The following is a 24,297-nucleotide window of genomic DNA, read 5'->3' as shown; positions in this document are numbered from 1 at the left end:
TAGGGAGATATCATCAGATGCCATTACTGCCACTTTAAAGAGTGGCATCAAATGAACATGAGTGACAGGAACATCGTTACCTTTGGTTACAACATCATTTATTATCAAGTAGGATGGGTACATTTGAAATAGTCAACCAATATATATATATATGTGTGTGTGTGTGTGTGTGTGTAATTTTTTCTCACCAAGTTTTAATGGGTTTCATTCTTCATTTTCCCCTTTTTTTAGCGGAATCTCGCTCCCAATAGTTTTACAGATTCTTACATTCTCGTATTAGGAATAACACCTTATTGATTGATTCTTTCCTTTTTCTGTTCCTTTTTTATTTATTTCTTTTATTCCAATATATTTTTTTATAATTGTTTTATCCCTAGGATCAGTTCTAATTGTATCAAATAAAAATTTAAAATTTTGATCTTCTGAATCAATTCTTACTTGTTTGTTTTCCGTAAATGAATAAAGTCCTTTCAAATTTAAATTTGATGTTGATTTTTTGGCAAACTGACTAATTATGTTGAAGAAATAAATAATTTCTGTTGATAATGATTTTACTACTATTGAACAATATCTGCGTATAGAATTTTTAAAAGATGGCTAAATCTTTTCTACTTTATTTTTTTCAGGAAGAGGAAATCACGTAGCGGTAAAGCTGAGGGATCTATGTCCGTGGTTGAGACTCTTGCCAAGTGGAAAGAGAATCAGACACAGCTTGACTCTTGTAATGTTGACACTAAACCCATCCGTAAAGTTCAAGGTATTGGGTCCAAGAAAGGATGCATGAAAGGAAAGGGAGGGCCTGAGAACACAAAATGCAAATACAGAGGAGTTAGACAGAGGACCTGGGGTAAGTGGGTTGCAGAAATTCGGCAGCCAAATGGGGGAAAGAAGATGTGGCTTGGTACTTTTCCAAATGCACTAGAAGCTGCCCTTGCTTATGATAAAGCTGCAAGGACTATGTACGCTTCTCGCGCTCGCCTCAACTTTCCAGATTCTTCTACACCTACAACTTCATCCTGCATTTCTCCAATAGAAACTCCACCAGGGTTTGATTCAACGACTACATCAAACAACTCTGAGGTCTTTGCAACTAAGGACACCACACATTTTTCTCCCAATGTGATGAATGAGAATGGGAGAAGTGAATTGAGAACTGATACTCAGCATTCTGTACTTGCTGCAACTCTAATGGGGTTTGAATCCACAACTACATCAAACCAATATGAGTTATTTGCAGCTGAGGACATCACATTTGTTTCTCCCAATTTGGAGAATGAGGTTGGAGAAGGCGAATTGAGAACCGATGCTCAGCATGTTGCGGTTGCTGAAACTAACATGCCTAATAGGATGGTAGAGGAGCATTTGACAGGTAATTTTATGGATGAAATATTTCATTCGGATGAATTTCCAGAGCTTTTCAACGATGATTTCTTTAGCAACATCGAATTGCAATTTGATTGGAATTTTGATGTTGGTCAAATGGGGTTTCTTGATGTCGACCAATGCGGGAAGCTTCCGGACATAGTTAATAATGGAGAATAAGAGAAGGATGGGTGGATAATTGATTTGGGATTATCATATTTTTTTATTTGAGGGTATAAAAAATTTGTTGGATATGCAGATTTGCATTCTTTGTAGATTTTTTTTTTCCTTTCTTTTGTAAGTGATTCTTTATAGGTTTTAGAATGAGGAATTTAACTTTTTTTTCTTTCTTTGTAAGTGGTACTTTATAGGTTATGGGTAGGGATAATAAACAAAGTTTTAGTTGCATATTTTACTTATTGTTGGTCTTGTATACTACATACTTTGTTCAAGAATGATGCATTTCTCTATTCTCTTCCTACATTGTTTATGTTTACGGTTTTGAAGTTTAATATTCTCTATGAACTTAGGCATTAGATCCATGTGAGGAAGTTTAAGCATTAGATTTGTGTGGGCTAATTTATTACAACTTGCACTCTCTTGATTTAGTTTCTATATGCTTAAAATTGTAGATGTTCGATCTTGTTATCTGACATGGGAAAAAGGAAAAAGTTTTCTGGTATTTTTGTTTGTTCAATGTGAGACATACCTATATTAATAAACCACTATTTCTTTGCTATCTCTTGGTTTAGAGTGATTTCTATATGACACATGCTTAAATGTACTTCTGTTTCTCCTTTACCTGTATAGATTCTTTAATGTCTTTTCACCGAAATCACTGATTTGCAGCCATAGCAATCATTCCACAAGAAAAAACTGAAGTGTCACATAACCTACTACATGTACACATAGTTTGTACTTTATGTTAGTGACTTAAGTGCAAATTGTGATGCAAGTTCATTGATTTGTGATTTTATGCTGATTTGTTTCGGTTTGAACAAGTATGTTTAGGATTACTGTATGTCTGCAATACGTATGTAATACATGATAATGCACATCTGTCATACATCATGCTAGACATAATTTACCTCAAAACTCCCGAATTTCAAACATAACTGAATGTTATACTACCTTTGGGCAGCATATGAATCATTTCAATTGTAACTTTCATGTGGCTGACCACAAAATGTAAAACTCTCATGTTCATAGAAGGTATGCGAACTTGCGGCCATTTTAGCGAGATTAAACAGAAAAATTGTGTTTGGACCCTTTGTAGATGAAAATTTACGCTTAAATAATGATGGAATATATATGTTGCACTCCTTGGGTTCTTTTGGCATGGGGTTAGCACTTTTAGAAACAAATGAAATCATAGTGTATTGGGTTTCACCTATCACCTGACTCTGCTTTCATCTATGGTTATGTTTGTTTGGGTTATGTTTAGTTCTATCTTCTAATGGAATGGTTTGCGATTTTAAAAAAATATAAATAAAAAGAAACTTTCCAATTTTCTTATTTTTTTTGGATGAAAAAAAAAAAGCACATTAATCTGCAGATCAATTATTTCATTACCACTTACTATTGTTGTTAAGTTGTCACTTTCTATCCATTGCATAGCTCATGAATAATTTAAGTCTTCTTCCAAATTACAATGTCAATTGTTCGGCTATTAAAATGGGTGTTGAGTTTTCAAATAAAGCTAATGGTAAGTTAGGAAAGTTACTGAAATTGTGTCCATTGACTTTTCAAAGTAGAAAATACTTTAGGACATCCAAAATGAAATCGAGGACTATTAATATGGGATGAAGGGAATCATAGCATACAAACAAATGTACATGCCTAGTTAGTTTCAATGAATCTTTTTATTATTGTTATTACTTATAAAAAAAGAAATATATATATATATTTTATTATTATTCAGAATTCATAGTCGCTAGTCATGCATTAATGTTGATTACCAAGGTTGCTTTTCAGTGTTTCTACCATGTTTATTTGTGAGATTGGTCTTCTAATTGCTTACTTAAATTTTCAATCACTCATTTGGCCTTTTTTTGTTTCCCCAATTTAGTTGGGATCAAAGTTTAGTTGAGTTATGTGGTCCTTTTTCATTTCTATCAATTGTTATGTGCATCTAGTTGAAATTATTTATATTTTCTTTGGTTAGTAGCATTAGTTATGTATGAGTTCTACTTATAAAAAAAAAAAAAAAAAAAAAAAAAAAAAAAGATTAATTATGTATGAGTTCTGTATATGCATGCTTGAGATACTTTTTGCTAACTCTTATTACTCTAAAGTTTAAACTATTGATAAATATGAATATTTGTTATTATTATTATTATTATTATTATTATTATCATCTTACATTTTAATTAACTTTTTTACTCTGATTTATAGTCCGTACCTTGTTGGGCCATACTATCATCAAATGATTGTTTAAATGCCTTTGGATCATTGCGACTAGGAATTTATACAGCTGTAATCTGCTCTAGATATCATGTATAATTTTAAGAATATATGCTTATTCCACTGCAATGGTAAAATGATTTAATTTCGACTGAAATCTCTGATAAGTGCGAAGATGTTCTAGCTCTGTTGAGCAAAACTCATGGTTGTAAAGTACATCTATGTTATTCAGCCTTAAAATTGACATGCTTATTCTTTTTTGAGATACTATTTTTGAAATTATGAATTATCATGCTTTTATAGTTATACTATGATGAGATACTTCATATTTCACTTATTATTTTTCAAGATGGTGACTTGTCAAAAAACAAAAACAAGATAGTGGAGGTTATTGTACCTGAGCTCCATGAGATGCGTAAGGCTCATCTTGTTTCAATCGGATCTGAAACGTTGTGCTCCATAAATCTCGATTGTGAGGATGGGTATGTTTCTTTGCTGTCTTGGACGGCACATTTATGAGTAGGTATATTGTATACCCAAACTAGAACAGAATTTTTCAAGAGTTATAGGAATTGTTCAAAATGATTGTTATTTTTATCTAAGGATGACATTGTCTCACAAAAGAAGAAAAAACTAAGAATAGAAATATATTTAAACTGAATATGGTCTCCCGTCTTTTGTCTATGTAGGAAAGGTCTGAGAATGACATATGATAGTTGTACGAGTTTGGAACTTTTTCAATCATTTCCTGCATCAGACTATGTTGCTGCCAAGTGGCTTAGGTGAGGCAATTAATGCTCAGAACAATTCACAACTTCTGTTTTAGAATTTAGCCTATATGTGTGTTTCAGATATTTGATTCTTTACATTATATATAGCGCAAGTGTCTAAATGCTTGCGAGCATGCTAATGTTATGATGTTTCATAAAACAGGAATTTGTTCTCCCGCTTTATAGACATACAATATTCAGAAATGGAACTCCAATGTATTCATAGACATGAGATATTCTCTCGCTTTCCAAGAAGCGTTCTCCAAACTCACTGCTCTAAATTTCACCAACAAAATTTATCTTTCACTGCCATGTCTTCAGAGATGATGACTACGAGGTATCTTTTCTTTGTCTTTTCTTTTAAAATTTTTGTTGTGTTCTGGGTTGGTTTTTCTGGGGTTTTGCAGAGGAGTGGTGATTGTGTTGTTTTTCTGGGTGTCTGGGAGATTTCATTTTTCAAAGATGGCTACTTGTGAGCTAATATAAATATGTTCTTTTGTTTTTTCAGGAAGAGGAAATCACGGAGTAGAGTTGAGGGATCTATGTCTATGGCTGAGACACTCGACTCTTGTAATGTTGACACTAAACCAATTCGTAAAGTTCAAGCTATTGGGTCGAAGAAAGGATGCATGAAAGGAAAGGGAGGGCCTGAGAACTCAAAATGCAAATACAGAGGAGTTAGACAGAGGACGTGGGGTAAGTGGGTTGTAGAAATTCGGCAGCCAAATGGGGGAAAGAGAATGTGGCTTGGTACTTTTGCAAACTCACTAGAAGCTGCCCTTGCTTATGATAAAGCTGCTAGGACAATGTACGGTTCCTATGCTCGCCTAAACTTTCCAAATTCTTGTTCAGCTTCAACTTCATCAAGCATTTCTCCAATAGAAACTCCAGCTAGGGTTGATTCAAGGACTACATCAAACAACTAAGAAGTCTTTGCAGCTGAGGACACCGCACATGTTTCAAACCACCGAGTTCTTTGTAGTTGAGGACAATTTGGAGAATGAGGATGGGGAAGGTGAATTGAGAACCGATTCTCAGCATGCTGTAGTTGTTAGGGAGATTGATACTTGGTGAGTCTTTTGTGTGAGCCTGTAATATAGCATGTTGAGACACTATACAACCCAAAAGCTTAAGCTTATGGGTTTGGGCACAACAATGCTATATTAGCCACTCACATTTCTTGTATCTTTTCAATTTGGGATTTTATCCTTTTTCACACTTATATACTCAATAGTAGTTGCTGAAACTAACATGCATGCCTAATAGTATGATAGGGGAGCATTTGACAAGTCATTTCATAGATGAAATATTTGATTTGGGTGAATTTCTAGAGCTTTTCAAGTTTCAACGATGATTTCTTTAGCAATATTGCTTTTGAATTGGATTTTGATGTTGGAATCTAAAATCTATTCAAACAATATGCACCAGAAGTACTGGAATCTAATATCTATCCATGACTAGGTACTATAGTAATTCTTATAAAAGAGTTGTAGTTATTGCCATTTGGATTTTTTTTTTTTTTGGTCTAATAAAAAAGAAAAAAAAAATACATATTTTAAATAGTTACACTTCTACACATTTATAGATTCAAATTTATGTTGGGTTCTTCTCCAAGCACTGGAAAGACGACTCTTCAAATATGTTTATCTTACTTGTTAATCATATTGTATAGAAGATTTGCTTTATATGTCACCTTATTTCTGACCTCTCCTGCTGGAATGACCTATTTCTTGTCTCATAACCAAAGACTAATTTATGAATTTCAACCTCTACTTTGATTTGTTCTACTATTGTGAATGGTAATAATAGTGGAATGGTGATGAATAACTAGATTAAGAGATATTATGAAGTTGCCCTATATTATGAATAGGGCTTTTTTCTTTTTTTTCTTTTTTTCCTTTTAATATGAATTCGATGCCTTTTCTCTCTTAGCTTCTTAGTGAATTTGAATTGGTTTTAGTTGCTACTGTCATAGAAGTTGTTGCTGTTGTCTGAAGTTGATTAATACCTCCCCACAAGCTCATGGGGGATTGAAGAAGCCTAATCATATTCAATTGCTTTGCAGATTAAATGTAAAATATTTGCTATTAAGGCAGAAAATGTTAATTTGGCATTTGTGATTTGGAGTTGGGACAAATAGTTTTTTGTGTTTTAACAAGTGACCAGACATTCCATGGTATAAGCAAAAAAGGAAACAAGTTCATGTAAATAGAAAAGTTGACAGAATTTGTTAGCGTACCACATTAGCAAATCTCATATAGTGACACGTGTCATTCACAATAAAAATAAAATATTTTAAAAACATTTTTCTTTTTAAATTATATATATATACATATTTTTCTTACTCGTGTTCCTTTAATGTTATATTTTCCCATTTTCCTTCTCCCCATATTGAATAATAAAAAATAAAAATAAAAAGTTCCACCTCTCCATGGTGTTGGTCTTCATTGGCCGGATATTTGTTGATGTTTGTGTTTTTCTTTTTTTTTTTGTATTTTTTATTTTTCTCCCTTTTCATCCTTTTAGTTATGTTCTTTTTGTTTCTTGTTAGTTCTATTAATTTGGGCTCTTTGTAAATGTATTATCAGAGCCAGTTAACTCGATTTTTTTGTATAATCCACGTTTTGGAAATATTTTTGCATTATAGAACTAAATTGATTGTTTTGCTTAATATATGCGGAGAGCTATTTTGCGTATAAGAATTTCTCATTGATGTCTTTCCACATGGTTTGTCCATATTTTTATGAATTCATTGAAATTGTGATTTTAATTGATGTGAGAAATGTTAATTTTCCGCTTGTCTTAAAAGTATAAACAAATAGGAATATGTAAATTTAATTACTTAATCAATACTTTAACTTTAATACTACCCTTAGTGACTAATGTTAAAGTATTGATTAAGCGATTAAATTTACTCATTCCTATCGGTTTAAATTTTTAGTATTAGTCTTGAGATCGAACCATGTCTCTGTCAATTCACCCATCGTTCAATTAAATATTTTACGTCTTTAGATTTCACCTATTAAAATGAAGTTTGAACTCAAAAGTGAGAGAGAACGTTAAAGTATTAATTAAGAGATTGAATTTAATTTTTTCCGACTAAAGCTCTAGGTTAAATGATCAATTATTAAGAAATGGGAAAACATGGTAAATCAATGTGAGTGAGATTTTGGAACTATTCTGATCCACTTAAAGAAAATGACGTAGTTCATCCATTAATAAAGACTTTTCTTCCACTTGGACAATTGTTGATCTAGGATATTTGATTTTGCACCTTTTTTTTCTTCTTCTTATATGTAGTAATTTCTTTCCTTTTCTTATTTTTTTACTTTTTTTAACACAGAACGAATCAACATATAAAATTTTCATTTTTTTTTTTTTATCGCGAAACGAATCAACAAATAAAATTGTAAAATTATAATTGTAATTCAATTTACTATAGCAGTGATTAATTTTTTGGAAAAAATCTACCTACCCTCCTCAAACTATCACTCAATTGACAATATATTTCCTAAACTTTCAATTAGGACAATTTTTCCAGCAAACTACCAAAATATTGTCAATCTCGACTAAAAAAATATAAAAATGACCTTACAATTTTTTCAATAAAACAAAAATACCCCAATAAATTAAAAAAAAAATGGAAAAAGAGTTTAAAATTTGGCCATCCTTGGTTTTTCTGTTTTTTTTTTTTTTTAGTTTTAGTTTCTTTTTTTTTTAAAAAAAAAAAAATTAGTATTTTTTAATAATGGTATTTTCATCATTGTGGAAACATTGACAATATTTAGTAGTATGGTAGGACATTGTCCAAATTGAAAGTTTTTTAGAGATATTGTCAATTAGATAGTAGTTTAAGGGATGTATGTGAATTTTACCCCTAATTTCTTTTAATCTTATGCTCATAATATTTTTGTCATTTTTATTAAGATGAGAATATTTGCAACCCCTTCGATAGTATAGCAGAATACATCGTAAAAATTAAAAGTTTGAGAGGAGACATTGAAGTTAGAGTGGTAGTTTGTAGAAGTGACAATTTATATTCGCGTACCGAGTTCGGGTCGTGTTGAAATACGGGTATAAGACTATATAGGTAAATCATAACCCGACAAATTTAATTAAAAACAGATAAACTCATCAAACTCATCAACCATAACCCTCTAGTTTTGTACTGAGTTTGTATCGAGTTCTAGGGTCATGTCAAAAATTGTTTGTTATTATGTTGAGTGTCGAGTTTGGGTCGTGTCGAAGCATAGATATAAAATCGTACAGGTCAACCGTAATCCAGTCAATTTTATTAAACGGCTCAAACTTTTCAACACTGACCATTTAATTTTGTGTTGAGTTCATATCGAATTCTTGAATATTGTCAAATATTGTCAATCTTAATAGTTAATAGTTTGGGAGTAATTAAAATTTTTCCTTAGTTTTAGTTGATACTAAACGGATTTGTGGTAATTATAGTGTCTTCAACTCCTTTAAAGCGCTAAATTTCAAGAACTTAAGGCGAGGCTTTTCTCTCAAAACCATCACCGGTTGGAAATAGAGCATGGGGAATTAAAAAAAGTTAAGAGCATGTTTAGGTGATTCCTATTTTTTAAATACTGTTTTTTACAATTTAAATTCTACTCATATTTTATAATTTATTTATTTATTTTTTAATTTTGTTTCAAGTTTTCTAAATCATTCAAACATACTTTCAAAAAACAAATTCTTTATCATATTCGAAATTTTGAATATTTTTTTAAACAATTACACACCCAAACAAGCACTAACAAAATGACAATATTGAAGTAGATGAAGTTAAACAACCCGTCAAGGCGCCGATCAATATTGTCCTGCGTGTTCATCATGACAATCCAAAGAGCAAAAAAAAAAAAAAAAAAGTGTGATGACAGCCACACATTTAGTAAGAATTTTTTAAATATTTATTTCAAAAAATTATTTTAAATAGAGCAAAATGCCCTGGCAGGAGCTCCGCCACCCACCACTTCCAATTTTATGTGGGAGTGGCCAAACCACCCGATGGTCATGAAACGTAGACTGGGCACCTCTTAATTTTATTTTATTTCATTTTCATTTGAAGGTGATTCGGCCACGTGGCCAGTCCCATTTGACCAAAGGGATGGCCCATCCCAAAATTTTCTTTTCTACATATTTTTTGCTATTTTAAAATAATTGTTATTAAGAGTATTTTTGTTTTTAGACGAGACATTAACAAGTTTTTAATGATTTAAAAGAATATTGTCAATTAAATATTATTTTGCCTTTAAATTATCACATAATAGTTTATATGCGGCTTGTTGACATTCGAAATTATAGAAATTGATAACTGCTAATTATTACAAACTCAGATATTTAATTATTAAAAAAAAAAAAAAAAAAACCTTATGTCTTTTATTATCTTTACGCTAGTTCATTGCCTTTGCAGAGAGCAAATAGAACTCAATGAGCTCGTTCCTTTTCAGTACCCATCTCTGACCTGACCTGACCTGAGCTGACGTGAAGGAGACGCATATTTTTTTGTATTCCCAAAGCCCACACGTACATCAGGAGGAACACATTTGAAATATCAAAAAAGAATGGCAATTTGTCTCAGAGACTCTTCCCTTCACAGAGCAAAAGAAAGAAAGAAAAAAGAAAAACAAAACAAAACGCAAGCTTATTAATTAGGTAGGTGCCTTCCAGCTGTTTGACGGACAAATGCTAGCTCTTTCTTTGAACTTCTTCTTCCTCAGTTTCCATGGAGACGTACTCTATCGTCCAGAACGGAAGTTGGCCGGAGGAGTTGCAGAAGAGAAAAAACAAAGTGTAATGGGAATGTTTCTTTTTGAGAATTTTTTGTAGAAATATTTGTGATGGAAGATTAGAAATGGATAGAGAAAGAAATGAATTTATACTGTAATATTGAAAGGCTGATTCGAGTTCAGCAAGACTCCATTTTAGGGTGATTCGAGCTCATCCTTAGCTCCAAGAAACAATCCACATTCTTCATACATTCGATGAAAATCAACTAGCTTCCTCCCTGGGCTTTTATAAGCCTTACAAGTATTAACCAACTAACCAATCTACTAACAGAAACCCATAAAACGTACTAACAGAAGCCCATAAAACGCGTAACCACAAGCCCAACAACTGGACTGTGCGATTTCTACAATTATACCACATGCAGTTACAAGATAAAACGGTGCACTTTGAATTCATTAACCTACACCAAAACGCTGCACTTTGAGCTGTCTCGCAATACTCCAGATCCTTCTATCAGCCAACCACTCTTATCACTTTACGTCACTTCTGTCTCCTCCAGCTCACACATCACAATGTTACTTTTCAACTAAGAACTCCTCCACCCTTCTGCTACCCTTCCTTTCCTCTTTCTTCATTTCTTACCGTTACAATCCCTCCCCCTTCAAAGAACCTTGCCCTCAAGGTGAGGATATTTTGCTCTCAACGGCCAATAATCTTCCCAAGTGGCATCTTCAGATGTAGTCCCTTTCCAATGAACCAAAACCTCCGGAACCGCCTGATTGCGAACCTTCCGAACCCGGCGTTCCAGAATCCTCTCCGGCTCAGGCTGTATCTCACCCTGATTGTCCACCGGTGGCAGAGTTGGAAGAGGAACCGCGCACTGACCCAGCTTCCGTTTCAAGCAAGAAACATGGAAGACAGGGTGTATCGTGAATCGGCAGGAAGATCCAACCTGTAAGCGACCTGCCCAATCTTTTTATTCACCATAAAAGGCCCATAGAAGCGAGGAGACAACTTCAAACATCTCCGAAGAGCTAAAGTCTTCTGCCGATAAGGTTGTAACCTCAGGTATACCCAATCCCCCACATTAAAACTTCTCTCCGTGTGCTTCTTGTCGTACTGATACTTTTGCCTTTCCTGAGCAGCCAACAAATTGTGCTTGAGCAAGGAGAGGATCTGTTCTCTGGACTTGAGGTTCTCTTCTACAGCCTGATTCCTTGTAGTCCCAGGTACAAATTCTACCAACCTTGTAGGTTTCCTGCCATAGAGTATCTCAAAAGGGGTAAATTGAGATGATGCATGGTAATTAGTGTTGTACCAATATTCGGCCATAGCTAGCCACACAGACCATGACTTAGGTTGTTCTCCAGCATAGCATCGTAAATAATGCTCTAAGCATTTATTTACAATCTCTGTTTGGCCATCAGACTGAGGATGGTAAGCAGAACTCATAGCTAGAGTAATGCCCTGGATACGAAATAGTTCCTGCCAGAAAGTACTTGTAAAGATAGCATCTCTATCACTGACTATAGCAGTAGGCATCCCATGCAATTTGAACACATGATTCATGAATAAAGTTGCTATCTTAGATGCTGTAAAAGGGTGTGCAACAGGTAAGAAATGTGCATATTTACTGAGTCTGTCCACCACCACCATAATCACACTGGCACCCTGAGACAGTGGCAACCCTTCGATAAAGTCCATGGAAATTTCAGCTCATACCCGTGTAGGAATTGGCAAGGGTTGTAAAAATCCGGATGGAAGAAGGTTGTCATTTTTTTTTCTTTGACACATGTCACACCCCCGAATGTATTGCTTCACATCCAATCTCATGCCTGGCCAGTAGAAGTCATGCTTAGCTCGGTGTAAAGTTTTCTGATAACCAGAATGTCCAGCTGTAGGGCTACATGAATGAAGTGCAGAATTTTGCTCTTAATAGAATCAACATTCCCCACCACAATTCTGCCTTTGTACAGTAATAACCCACTTCTGAAACTGTATTGGGAGACATTACCCTCATTAGCCAATAACTCAGAAATTTTACCTTGTAAAACAGGATCTAACTCATAAGTAGCCTTAATTTCCTCAACCCAAGTAGGACTAGGAAAAGTAATGCTGAATAGAGTTTGATCCTCAAAATCCCCTTCTGGAGTTTCTTCAAACTTCCTGGACAAGGCATCGGCAACCTTGTTATCCACCCCTTTTTTATACTCAATCAAAAAGTCATAACCGAGTAACTTGGTTATCCACTTTTGTTGAGTTGGGCTACCAACCTTCTGCTCAAGTAGAAATTTCAAACTTTGATGGTCAGTTTTAACCTTAAAAGTCTGACCAATCAAATAGGGACGCCACTTTTTCACTGCACACACAAGCGCAAATAATTCCTTCTCATAAGTAGAGAGATGTAGAGCCTTACCCTTCAAGGCTTTGCTAAAAAACGCCACTGGCCTCTGCTCTTGCATCAAAACTGCTCCCACCCCCACGCCTGAGGCATCACACTCAATAATAAAGACTTTCTCAAAATCAGGTAGGACTAAAACTGGAGGGCTAGTCACTGCCTGTTTAAGCAACTCAAATGCTTCTGTAGCGGCTGGAGTCCAATGAAATGAGTCTTTCTTAAGCAAAGCTGTGAGAGGAGCAGCAATAATTCCATAACTCCGAATAAATTTCCTGTAATAGCCCGTTAAACCTAAAAAGCCTCGTAAAGACTTAATAGATTTAGGAATAGGCCACTTGAGCATACTTTCAGTTTTGACAGGATCTGCCTTTACTCCTTCTGCTGAAATAATGTGACCCAAGTACTCAATTTCAGGGCATCCAAACTTGCACTTCACCTCCTTAGCAAACAATTTATGATGCTGTAGTACCTCCAAAACCAATTTCAAGTGACCGAGATGGTCTTCTCTAGTTCTGCTGTACACTAGAATATCATCAAAAAAAACCAGAACAAATTTCCTCAAATAGGGTTTAAACACATGATTCATCAACCCTTGAAAAGTTGAAGGGGCATTGGTCAAACCAAAAGGCATGACCAAGAATTCATAATGCCCCTCATGCGTCCTGAATGCTGTTTTTGGCACATCCTCAGGTTTAACCCTAATTTGGTGATAGCCCGATCGCAAATCAAGCTTAGAAAAAATCTGAGAACCATGAAGTTCATCCAGTAATTCATCCACTACCGGAATTGGAAATTTATCCTTCACCGTAGCCTTGTTCAATGCCCTATAATCCATGCACATTCGCCAACTACCGTCAGCCTTTCGTACCAATAAAACAGGGGAAGAAAAAGGTGACTGGCTAGGTCTAATAGCCCCAGATTCCAACAAATCGTGCACTATTTTCTCTATTTCTCCCTTTTGGTAGTGTGGATATCTATAGGGTCGAACTGAAATAGGCTGTGATTCTTCCTTCAAGACAATCTTATGGTCATGAGATCTGACTGGAGGTAACCCCTTTGGCTCTGCAAACACATCTTGAAACTGCCTCAACAAATCAGAAAAATAAGGATTACTATTGTCTCCGTTATGCTGGATCTCTGAAGAGACCAATTGTAACACCAATCCCTTCCTCCTGGCATTAGGTAGCTTAGAAAACACATTACTGTCCTCAATAGCAGATTCTGTAGGATCTAATCCTTTTAGCACAATCATCTTTTTGAATAATGTGAACTCCATAGTTAAAGTTGAGAAATCCCAAATAATAGGACTCAACTTTTGCAACCACTGAATACCTAACACCATATCACAGCCCCCCAAAGGAAGGATGTAAAAATCAACATTAAAGGTATTACCCTGCATCTGGAGCTTAACTCCTTTACAAAACCCTTCTGTATGAATAACCTGCCCATTTGCTACCTTTACAGCAATATTATCCATCTGCTGAACCTTAAGTGCTAATCTGGAGATAATAGCTACATCCAAGAAATTATGAGAACTCCCAGAATCAATCAATATAATGACCCCTTGAAAATTTATCCTACCCCACAACCTCATTGTTCTAGGGCTAGGAGATCCAGTAATGGCATGGAGTGATATTTCAGGTTCCTCCTTACATCCTTTATCTAGCTCCTCTGATTCATAATCCGGATCATAAAATTTTTCTTCTTCACATAGTTCTGAAAACAAATCACAAGTTTCCAAAACATAAATTTTTCCCTTTACACACACATGATTCCTGTTCCACTTTTCATCACAAGTGTAACAAAGGCCCTTTTTCCTCCTCTCCTCCATCTGGGCAGATGTTAATTTTTGAACCGGAATGCTAGGTTTCTGAACCAAAGTGACAGAATTATCATTCTTAACAACTCCTTCTAATTTGGCAGGAACAGACACAAAACTCCTAGAACTTTGCCAATTAGAGTTAGAGAAATTACTGAACCTTGTGGATTTCCTAGCACTTAGCACACACTCTTCTTGGATTTTTGCCATAGAAAAAGCCACATTCAAATTTGTAGGATTCAGTAATCTTAAGGGATATCTAATTTCATCCTTTAATCCCCCCAAAAAACAACTCAGTTTATATTTTTCAGATAAGCCTTTAAGCCTATTAGAAAGTACCTCAAACTGCTGTTTGTAAATGGTTACGGTGGAAGTCTGCCTCAGCTTAGTCATTGCTTCCATTGGGTCATCATATGCTGGCCCAAACCGTAGTTGCAAAGCATCTGTGAAGCTTTTCCAATCAGTGAAGTAGTTGCACTCCTCCGAATCTTGAAACCATATTAAAGCATCCCCCTCCATATGATAAGCAGCCATCTTCAATTTCTGCCTCTCCACCGTTTGATACTGACTAAAATATTGTTCCACTTTATAAATCCAGCCAGTTGGATTATCACCAAAAAACTTAGGAAAATCCAGCTTCGCTGGTTTAGGCTGATATCCTCTGTCCCATGCATCCTCTTCATATCTTCGGCCCCCCCGTCTTCCTTCATGAAACTGAAAATCATCATCAAACCTTCTGTTGGACCGTCGATCCTCAGACCTCCTATCATCCATATAATCTTGATGTTCCCGCCAAGATATCTCCTCTTCATCATGTCTTCTTCTTTCATCACCATATCTGTGGTGAATTCTTGGCCTCTCACAATTCTCCTGCTCGTGGAGATTTTTGAACTCTGCTCCATTTAATCTTGCTTTACATTGGTCCTCAACCACATATTTCCCTTTAACACTTTTCTGTAAATGGTCTATGGAATTTGCCTGTTGATCTAACTTGCTATGTATTTTGTCAATTGTAGCTGTCAACATCCCTACTGCTGCAGAAAACTCCTCCAACTTATTTTGTTGCTGACGCTGACTATCTTCAATCTGCTTCAATGAATCCACAAAATGGGCCATGCGAGTCCCTTCCGCCATAGCAGCAAAATCGTTAGCTCTGATACCACTTGTAATGGGAATGTTTCTTTTTGAGAATTTTTTGTAGAAATATTTGTGATGGAAGATTAGAAATGGATAGAGAAAGAAATGAATTTGTACTGTAATATTGAAAGGCTGATTCGAGTTCAGCAAGACTCCATTTTAGGGTGATTCGAGCTCATCCTTAGCTCCAAGAAACAATCCACATTCTTCATACATTCGATGAAAATCAACTAGCTTCCTCCCTGGGCTTTTATAAGCCTTAAAAGTATTAACCAACTAACCAATCTACTAACAGAAACCCATAAAACGTACTAACAGAAGCCCATAAAACGCGTAACCACAAGCCCAACAACTGGACTATGCGATTTCTACAATTATACCACATGCAGTTACAAGATAAAACGGTGCACTTTGAATTCATTAACCTACACCAAAACGCTGCACTTTGAGTTGTCTCGCAATAGTCCAGATCCTTCTATCAGCCAACCACTCTTATCACTTTACGTCACTTCTGTCTCCTCCAGCTCACACATCACAATGTTACTTTTCAACTAAGAACTCCTCCACCCTTCTGCTACCCTTCCTTTCCTCTTTCTTCATTTCTTACCGTTACACAAAGTTGTTGGGTCTAGACTTGTTGATACAGTTTCCGGTATGGTGACATGTCGCCTGGTGATTCGCTACTGGATCCTGATCAACTACTCCAATCCTGCAAAAATAACAAACAACTCGTCGGGGGTGCCGACTACGCCCACTCCGATGCCTAAGTCAGTTCAAATCAATTTTCTGATGAATATCTCAATCTCAAGAACTCAGAGAATGCGTGATCTCATACCTGGTGCAATGGTCTTTATTTATAGGCTGGGCTCGTGGTCTCACCAGACTTGCTACCTTACTAGAATTCTTGACGCTTAGTTGGATTAGGAGTTTGAATCCTAGCTTAGTTGAATCTTATCTTTAGAGAATTTGAATGAGATTGTAGAATCCGCAATTTGATTGCGCTTGTATCTCTGCGCTTGTATCTCTTTAAATTTGATTTCAGATAAATAACTACTTTATCCCATTAATCATGGAATTGCGGTTTTTTTTCCCTGATCTTATGGAATTCTATCCTTATCGTATTCTGAGACATCCGCGGCAAACTTTCAACCAAACTCCGAGGTGATGATATCCGAGATATGTTCGCTCCGCCTTTGAGATCTCGGGATATCGCCGCACCATAACAGGGTTGTGAAAGGCCGAGACGTTATTATACTGACTTGATGTCACCTCCGAGGCGATGTTACTCCGAGACCCAAATACCCGAGATATGTTCGCTCCATTCAGACTAGGAGATCTCGGGATGTTCTACATACCGTAACCTGGAGTGTTAAGACCGAGACGTCGTTATGCCTCCGAGATGTATTTGCACCGAGACGTCGTTATACCTCCGAGATATATTTATACCTAGGCAATCTTTTCTTTGCTGGCCGAAATAAATGTCCGAGGCATAACTCCGAGATGTTTCTGAATCCACGTGTCTTTAGGGTTAATTTTATCCCTAACAAGACTCTCTCTAGCTAGCATGGAAGCCATGAATGTTCAGAAAGAGAGAGGAAGAGCCATCAAGGAAACTGCAAGCTCGAATGGTGAATTGTAGGTCAATCATCACATTTTGTATATTTTTTACTCGTATCATTTGTTTGCTGGAGGCATTTTATTTTTAGAGACAAATTAATATTGTTATGTTTCCTTTTCTACATCAAATTTAATTTATCTTTTTATTTACAATTGTGATATATCAGCATAATTTTTTTTTTTTATTTACAATTTTTATTTTTTTTTTATTTTTAGAGACAAATAGTGGCATAAACGAAGATATCAGCAGAACTCAGGACAAAATAGTCATTTACAATTGAAATACTACCGCGCACATTTGCCCTAGGCACTTTGTCGTAATTAGGGTTCCACATCAAAGGGCACATGGCCAATAAACACTGGCCACGTCATTAAACACTGTTATAAAGCAACTCTTTCTCTCTCTCTCCCTCTCTCCACTTACTCTCTCTGTTTCCTTTTCTGATCACCGCTACTCTGTTTCTTGGTCTCTAAGAAACAAACGTTGTCCCAAATCACCGCTCTCTGAGTTTCACAATCTCATTCTCTGCTCTCGCCCAACAAACCTTGTCTTTCACTGCCATGTCTTCACAGACCACCACTACCACTACGAGGTATCTTTTCTTTGAATTCTTTTCTTGTTTTTCTGGGTTTTTTATTGTGTTCTTTTAATGGGTGCCTGGAAAATGACATAGATTTAATATATACGGCTCTTTCAAGTTATATATATATATATAGTTTTAATGGGTTTCGTTCTTCCCATACCTGAAGATATAGCATGACTCAAAAGTAGGCATATTAATGGTCATGTTTTTTTTTTTTTTTTTTTCTTTTTTTTTTTTTTTTTCTGATGAATGACCATCAAGATTCCTTGGGCCGGTGGAATCTTCTCTGCGTTCATTAGTGATCAGCTCTGTAAGAAACCCCATAGAGATTAGACTACAATTATGCAATAATGAAATGTTAAAGACAGCATTATATACTCTTTATCACCTTCAACATTAGTCATTGTTCCACGTAAATAACAAAAGAATAATCCATAACCTCCAAGCAGATTATACTTTCTTTAAAACAATAGGGAGATATCATCAGATGCCATTACTGCCACTTTAAAGAGTGGCATCAAATGAACATGACTGACAGGAACATCGTTACCTTTGGTTACAACATCATTTATTATCAAGTAAAATGGGTACATTTGAAATAGTCAACCAATATATATGTGTGTGTGTGTGTAACTTTTTCTCACCAAGTTTTAATGGGTTTCGTTCTTCATTTTCCCAATATTAGGAGTAACACCTTATTGATTGATTCTTGCCTTTTTCTGTTCATTTTTTATTTATTTCTTTTATTCCATTTTTTTTTTTTATAATTGTTTTATCCCTAGGATCAGTTCTAAGTGTATCAAATAAAAATTTAAAATTTTGATCTTCTGAATCAATTCTTACTTGTTTGTTTTCCATAAATGAATAAAGTCTTTTCAAATTTTAATTTGATGTTGATTTTCCGGCAAATTGACTAATTATGTTGAAGAAATAAATAATTTTGGTTGATAATGATTTTACTACTATTGAACAGTATCTACGTATAGAATTTTTCAAAGATGGCTAACTTTTGTTTTTTTTCAGGAAGAGGAAGTCATGTGGTAGAGCTGAGGGATCTATGTCCGTGGTTGAGACTCTTGCCAAGTGGAAAGAGAATCAGACACAGCTTGACTCTTGTAATGTTGACACTAAACCCATTCGTAAAGTTCAAGGTATTGGGTCCAAGAAAGGATGCATGAAAGAAAAAGGAAGGGCCTGAGAACTCAAAATGCAAATACAGAGGAGCTAGACAGAGGACCTGGGGTAAGTGGGTTGCAGAAATTCGGCAGCCAAATGGGGGAAAGAGGATGTGGCTTGGTACTTTTGCAAACGCACTAGAAGCTGCCCTTGCTTATGATAAAGCTGCAAGGACCATGTACGCTTCTCATGCTCGCCTTAACTTTCCAGATTCTTCTACACCTACAACTTCATCCTGCATTTCTCCAATAGAAACTCCACCAGGGTTTGATTCAACGACTACATCAAACAACTATGAGGTCTTTGCAACTAAGGACACCACACATTTTTCTCCTAATGTGATGAATGAGGATGGGAGAAGTGAATTGAGAACTGATACTCAGCATTCTGTGCTTGCTGCAACTCCAATGAGGTTTGAATCCACAACTACATCAAACCAATATGAGTTATTTGCTGCTGAGGACATCACATTTGTTTCTCCCAATTTGGAGAATGAGGATGGAGAAGGCGAATTGAGAACCGATGCTCAGCATGTTGCGATTGCTGAAACCAACATGCCTAATAGGATGGTAGAGAAGCATTTGACAGGTAATTTTATGGATGAAATATTTCATTCAGATGAATTTTCAGAGCTTTTCAACGATGATTTCTTTAGCAACATCGAATTGCAATTTGATTGGAATTTTGATGTTGGTCAATTGGGGTTTCTTGATGTCGACCAATGCGGGAAGCTTCCAGACATAGTTAATAATGGAGAATAAGAGAAGGATGGGTGGATAATTGATTTGGGATTATCATTTTTTTTTTATTTGAGGGTATAAAAATTTGTTGGATGTACAGGTTTGCATTCTTTGTAGGTTTTTTTTTTTTTCCTTTCTTTTGTAAGTGATTCTTTATAGGTTTTAGAATGAGGAATTTAACTTTTTTTTTCTTTCTTTGTAAGTGATACTTTATAGGTTACGGGTAGGGATAATAAACAAAGTTTTAGTTGCATATTTTACTTATTGTTGGTCTTGTATACTACATACTTTATTCAAGAATGATGCATTTCTCTATTCTCTTCCTACATTGTTCATGTTTACGGTTTTGAAGTTTAACAATCTCTATGAACTTAGGCATTAGATCCATGTGAGGAAGTTTAAGCATTAGATTTGTGTGGGCTAATTTATTACAACTTGCACTCTCTTGATTTAGTTTCTATATGCTTAAAATTGTAGATGTTCGATCTTGTTATCTGACATGGGAAAAAGGAAAAAGTTTTCTGGTATTTTTGTTTGTTCAATGTGAGACATACCTATATTAATAGTCCACTATTTCTTTGCTATCTCTTGGTTTAGAGTGATTTCTATATGACACATGCTTAAATGTACTTCTGTTTCTTTTCTACCTGTATAGATTCTTTAATGTCCCTTCACCAAAATCACTGATTTGCAGCCACAGCAATCATTCCACAAGAAAGAACCTAAGTGTCACATAACCTACTACATGTACACATAGTTTGTACTTTATGTTAGTGACTTTAGTGCAAATTGTGATGCAAGTTCATTGATTTGTGATTTTATGCTGATTTGTTTCGGTTTGAACAAGTATGTTTAGAATTACTGCATGTCTGTAATACATGATAATGCACATCTGTCATACATCATGCTAGACATAATTTACCTCAAAACTCCCGAATTTCAAACATAACTGAATGTTATACTACCTTTGGGCAGTATATGAAGCATTTCAATTGTAACTTTCATGTGGCTGACCACAAAATGTAAAATTCTCATGTTCATAGAAGGTAAGCGAACTTGCGGCCATTTGAGCGATATTAATCAGAAAAATTGTGTTTGGACCCTTTGTAGATGAAAATTTATGTTTAAATAATGATGGAATATATAAGTTGCACTCATTGGGTTCTTTTGGCATGGGGTTAGCACTTTTAGAAACAAATGAAAATCATATTGTATTGGGTTTCACCTAGTAGCTGACTCTGCTTTCATCTATGGTTATGTTTGTTTGGGTTATGTTTAGTTCTATCTTCTAACGGAATGGTTTGTGATTTAAAAAAAAATATAAATAAAACAAGAAACTCTCCAATTTTTTTTTTTTTTTTGGATGAAAAAAAAGCACATTAATCTGCAGATCAATTATTTCATTACCACTTACTATTGTTGTTAAGTTGTCACTTTCTATCCATTGCATAGCTCATGAATAATTTAAGTCTTCTTCCAAATTACAATGTCAATTGTTTGGCTATTAAATGGGTGTTGAGTTTTCAAATAAAACTAATGGTAAGTTAGGAAAGTTACTGAAATTGTGTCCATTGACTTTTCAAAGTAGAAAATACTTTAGGACATCCAAAATGAAATAGAGGACTATTAATATGGGATGAAGGGAATCATAGCATACAAACAAATGTACATGCCTAGTTAGTTTCAATGAATCTTTTTATTATTGTTATTACTTATAAAAAATAAGAAATATATATATATATATATATATATATATATATATATATAGATATTTTATTATTATTCGGAATTCATAGTCGCTAGTCATGCATTAGTGTTGATTACCAAGGTTGCTTTTTAGTGTTTCTACCATGTTTATTTGTGAGATTGGTCATCTAATTGTTTACGTCAATTTATTCGTACCTAAAATTTCAATCTCTCGTTCAGCCTTTTTATGTTTCCCCAATGTAGTTGGGATTCAAAGTTTAGTTGAGTTATGTGGTCCTTTTTCATTTCTATCAATTGTTATGTGCATCTAGTTGAAATTATTTATATTTTCTTTGGTTAGTAGCATTAGTTATGTATGAGTTCTACTTATAAAAAAAAAAAAAAAAAAAAAAGATTAATTATGTATGAGCTCTGTATATGCATGCCTGAGATACTTTTTGCTAACTCTTATTACTCTAAAGTTTAAACTATTGATAAATATGAATATTTATTATTATTATTATCATCTTACATTTTAATTAACTTTTTTACTCTGATTTATAGTCCGTACCTTGTTGGGTCATACTGTGACTTACTGTCATCAAATGATTGTTTAAATGCCTTTGGATCATTGCGACTGGGAATTTATACAGCTGTAATCTGCTCTAGATATCATGTATAATTTTAGGAATATATGCTTATTCCACGGCAATGGTATAATAATTTAATTTCGATTGAAATCTCTGATAAGTGCGAAGATGTTCTAGCTCTGTTGTGCAAAACTCATGGTTGTAAAGTACATCCATGTTATTCAGCCTTAAAATTGACATGCTTATTTTTTTTTGAGATACTACTTTTGAAATTACGAATTAACATGCTTTTACAGTTATACTATGATGAGATACTTCATATTTCACTTATTATTTTTCAAGATGGCGACTTGTCAAAGAACAAAAACAAAAACAAGATAGTGGAGGTTATTTTACCTGAGCTCCATGAGATGCGTAAGGCTCATCTTGTTTCAATCGGATCTGAAACGTTGTCCTCCATAAATCTCGATTGTGAGGATGGGTATGTTTCTTTGTTGTCTTGGACGGCACATTTATGAGTAGGTTTATTGTATACCCAAACTAGAACAGAATTTTTCAAGAGTTATAGGAATTGTTCAAAATGATTGTTATTTTTATCTAAGGATGACATTGCCTCACAAAAGAAGAAAAAACTAAGAATAGAAATATATTTAAACTGAATATGCTCTCCCGTCTTTTTTCTATGTAGGAAAGGTCTGAGAATGACATATGATACTTGTACGAGTTTGGAACTTTTTCAATCATTTCCTGCATCAGACTATGTTGCTGCCCAATGGCTTAGGTGAGGCAATTAATGCTCAGAACAATTCACAACTTCTGTTTTAGAATTTAGCCTGTATGTGTGTTTCAGATATTTGATTCTTTACATTATATATAGCACAAGTGTCTAAATGCTTACGAGCATGCTAATGTTATGATGTTTCATAAAACAGGAATTTGTTCTCCCGCTTTATAGACATACAATATTCAGAAATGGAACTCCAATGTATTCATAGACATGAGATATTCTCTCGCTTTCCAAGAAGCGTTCTCCAAACTCACTGCTCTGAATTTCACCAACAAAATTTATCTTTCACTGCCATGTCTTCAGAGACGATGACAACGAGGTATCTTTTCTATGTCTTTTCTTTTAAAATTTTTGTTGTGTTCTAGGTTGGTTTTTCTGGGGTTTTGCGGAGGAGTGGTGATTGTGTTGTTTTTCTGGGTGTCTGGGAGATTTCATTTTTCAAAGATGGCTACTTGTGAGCTAATATAAATCTGTTCTTTTGTTTTTTCAGGAAGAGGAAATCACGGAGTAGAGTTGAGGGATCTATGTCTATGGCTGAGACGCTCGACTCTTGTAATGTTGACACTAAACCAATTCGTAAAGTTCAAGCTATTGGGTCGAAGAAAGGATGCATGAAAGGAAAGGGAGGGCCTGAGAACACAAAATGCAAACTCCAGCGAGGTTTGATTCGAGGACTACATCAAACAACTCTGAGGTCTTTGCAGCTGAGGACACCACACATGTTTCAAGCCACTGAGTTCTTTGCAGCTGAGGACATCACGTGTGTTTCTCCCAATTTGGAGAATGAGGATGGGGAGGGTGAATTGAGAATCGATGCTCAGCATGCTGTAGTTGTTAGGGAGATTGATACTTGGTGAGTCTTTTAGTAACCTTATAATATAGCATGTTGAGACACTATACAATCCAAAAGCTTAAGCCTATGGGTTTTGGGCACAACAATGCTATATTAGCTACTCACACTTCTTATATCTTTTCAATGTGGGATTTTATCCTTTTACACTCACACTTATATACTCAATAGTAGTTGCTGAAACTAACATGCCTAATAGTATGATACGGGAGCATTTGACAGGTCATTTCATAGATGAAATATTTTTGATTTGGGTGAATTTCTAGAGCTTTTCAACGATGATTTCTTTAGCAACATTGCTTTTGAATTGGATTTTGATGTTGGAATCTAAAATCTATTCATGACTAGGTACTATAGTAATTCTTATAAAAGAGTTGTAGTTATTGGCATTTGGATTTTTTTTTTTTTTTTGTTTTTGTTTTGTCTATTACAAGTTTATTAGGTTGATGAACTATATAATAGAATGTATTCATCTTTTTCCCTGAAACTTCTTAATGAGAATAAAAAAGAAAAAAAAAATACATATTTTAAATAGTTACACTTCTACACATTTATAGATTGAAATTTATGTTGGGTTCTTCTCCAAGCACTGGAAAGACGACTCTTCTGTTAGTCGCCTTGGAGCAACTTTGA

General features: G+C 34.9%; 3 protein-coding genes and 1 long non-coding RNA gene across 4 annotated transcripts; all 4 read left to right on the top strand.

Moving 5' to 3' along the window:
• Positions 1 to 663: 663 nt before the first annotated feature.
• LOC133881218 (putative dehydration-responsive element-binding protein 2H) lies at positions 664 to 1,354 on the top strand. Its single transcript, XM_062320157.1, has 2 exons — positions 664 to 1,288; positions 1,347 to 1,354. Exons 1-2 carry the CDS (start codon positions 664 to 666, stop codon positions 1,352 to 1,354), a joined length of 633 nt encoding a protein of 210 aa, XP_062176141.1.
• A 2-nt stretch (positions 1,355 to 1,356) lies between these two features.
• On the top strand, positions 1,357 to 4,494 carry LOC133881713 (uncharacterized). The gene is made up of 3 exons (XR_009902582.1): positions 1,357 to 1,369; positions 4,115 to 4,247; positions 4,455 to 4,494. It is a non-coding gene; the product is annotated as an uncharacterized LOC133881713 (long non-coding RNA).
• A 352-nt stretch (positions 4,495 to 4,846) lies between these two features.
• On the top strand, positions 4,847 to 5,461 carry LOC133881217 (dehydration-responsive element-binding protein 2A-like). The gene is made up of 2 exons (XM_062320156.1): positions 4,847 to 4,872; positions 5,044 to 5,461. The coding sequence occupies exons 1-2, from the start codon at positions 4,847 to 4,849 to the stop codon at positions 5,459 to 5,461; spliced, it is 444 nt and encodes a 147-aa protein (XP_062176140.1).
• An 11,737-nt stretch (positions 5,462 to 17,198) lies between these two features.
• Positions 17,199 to 19,772, top strand: LOC133881216 (ethylene-responsive transcription factor SHINE 2-like). The gene is made up of 3 exons (XM_062320154.1): positions 17,199 to 17,269; positions 18,859 to 18,986; positions 19,093 to 19,772. Exons 1-3 carry the CDS (start codon positions 17,199 to 17,201, stop codon positions 19,770 to 19,772), a joined length of 879 nt encoding a protein of 292 aa, XP_062176138.1.
• Positions 19,773 to 24,297: the final 4,525 nt, after the last annotated feature.

This window comes from Alnus glutinosa, chromosome 11 (genome assembly GCF_958979055.1).
Source record: "Alnus glutinosa chromosome 11, dhAlnGlut1.1, whole genome shotgun sequence".
NCBI classification, from domain to species: Eukaryota; Viridiplantae; Streptophyta; class Magnoliopsida; order Fagales; family Betulaceae; genus Alnus; species Alnus glutinosa.
The sequence above is the reverse complement of the archived record's forward strand: the minus strand, read 5'-3'. Positions and strand labels throughout refer to the sequence as shown.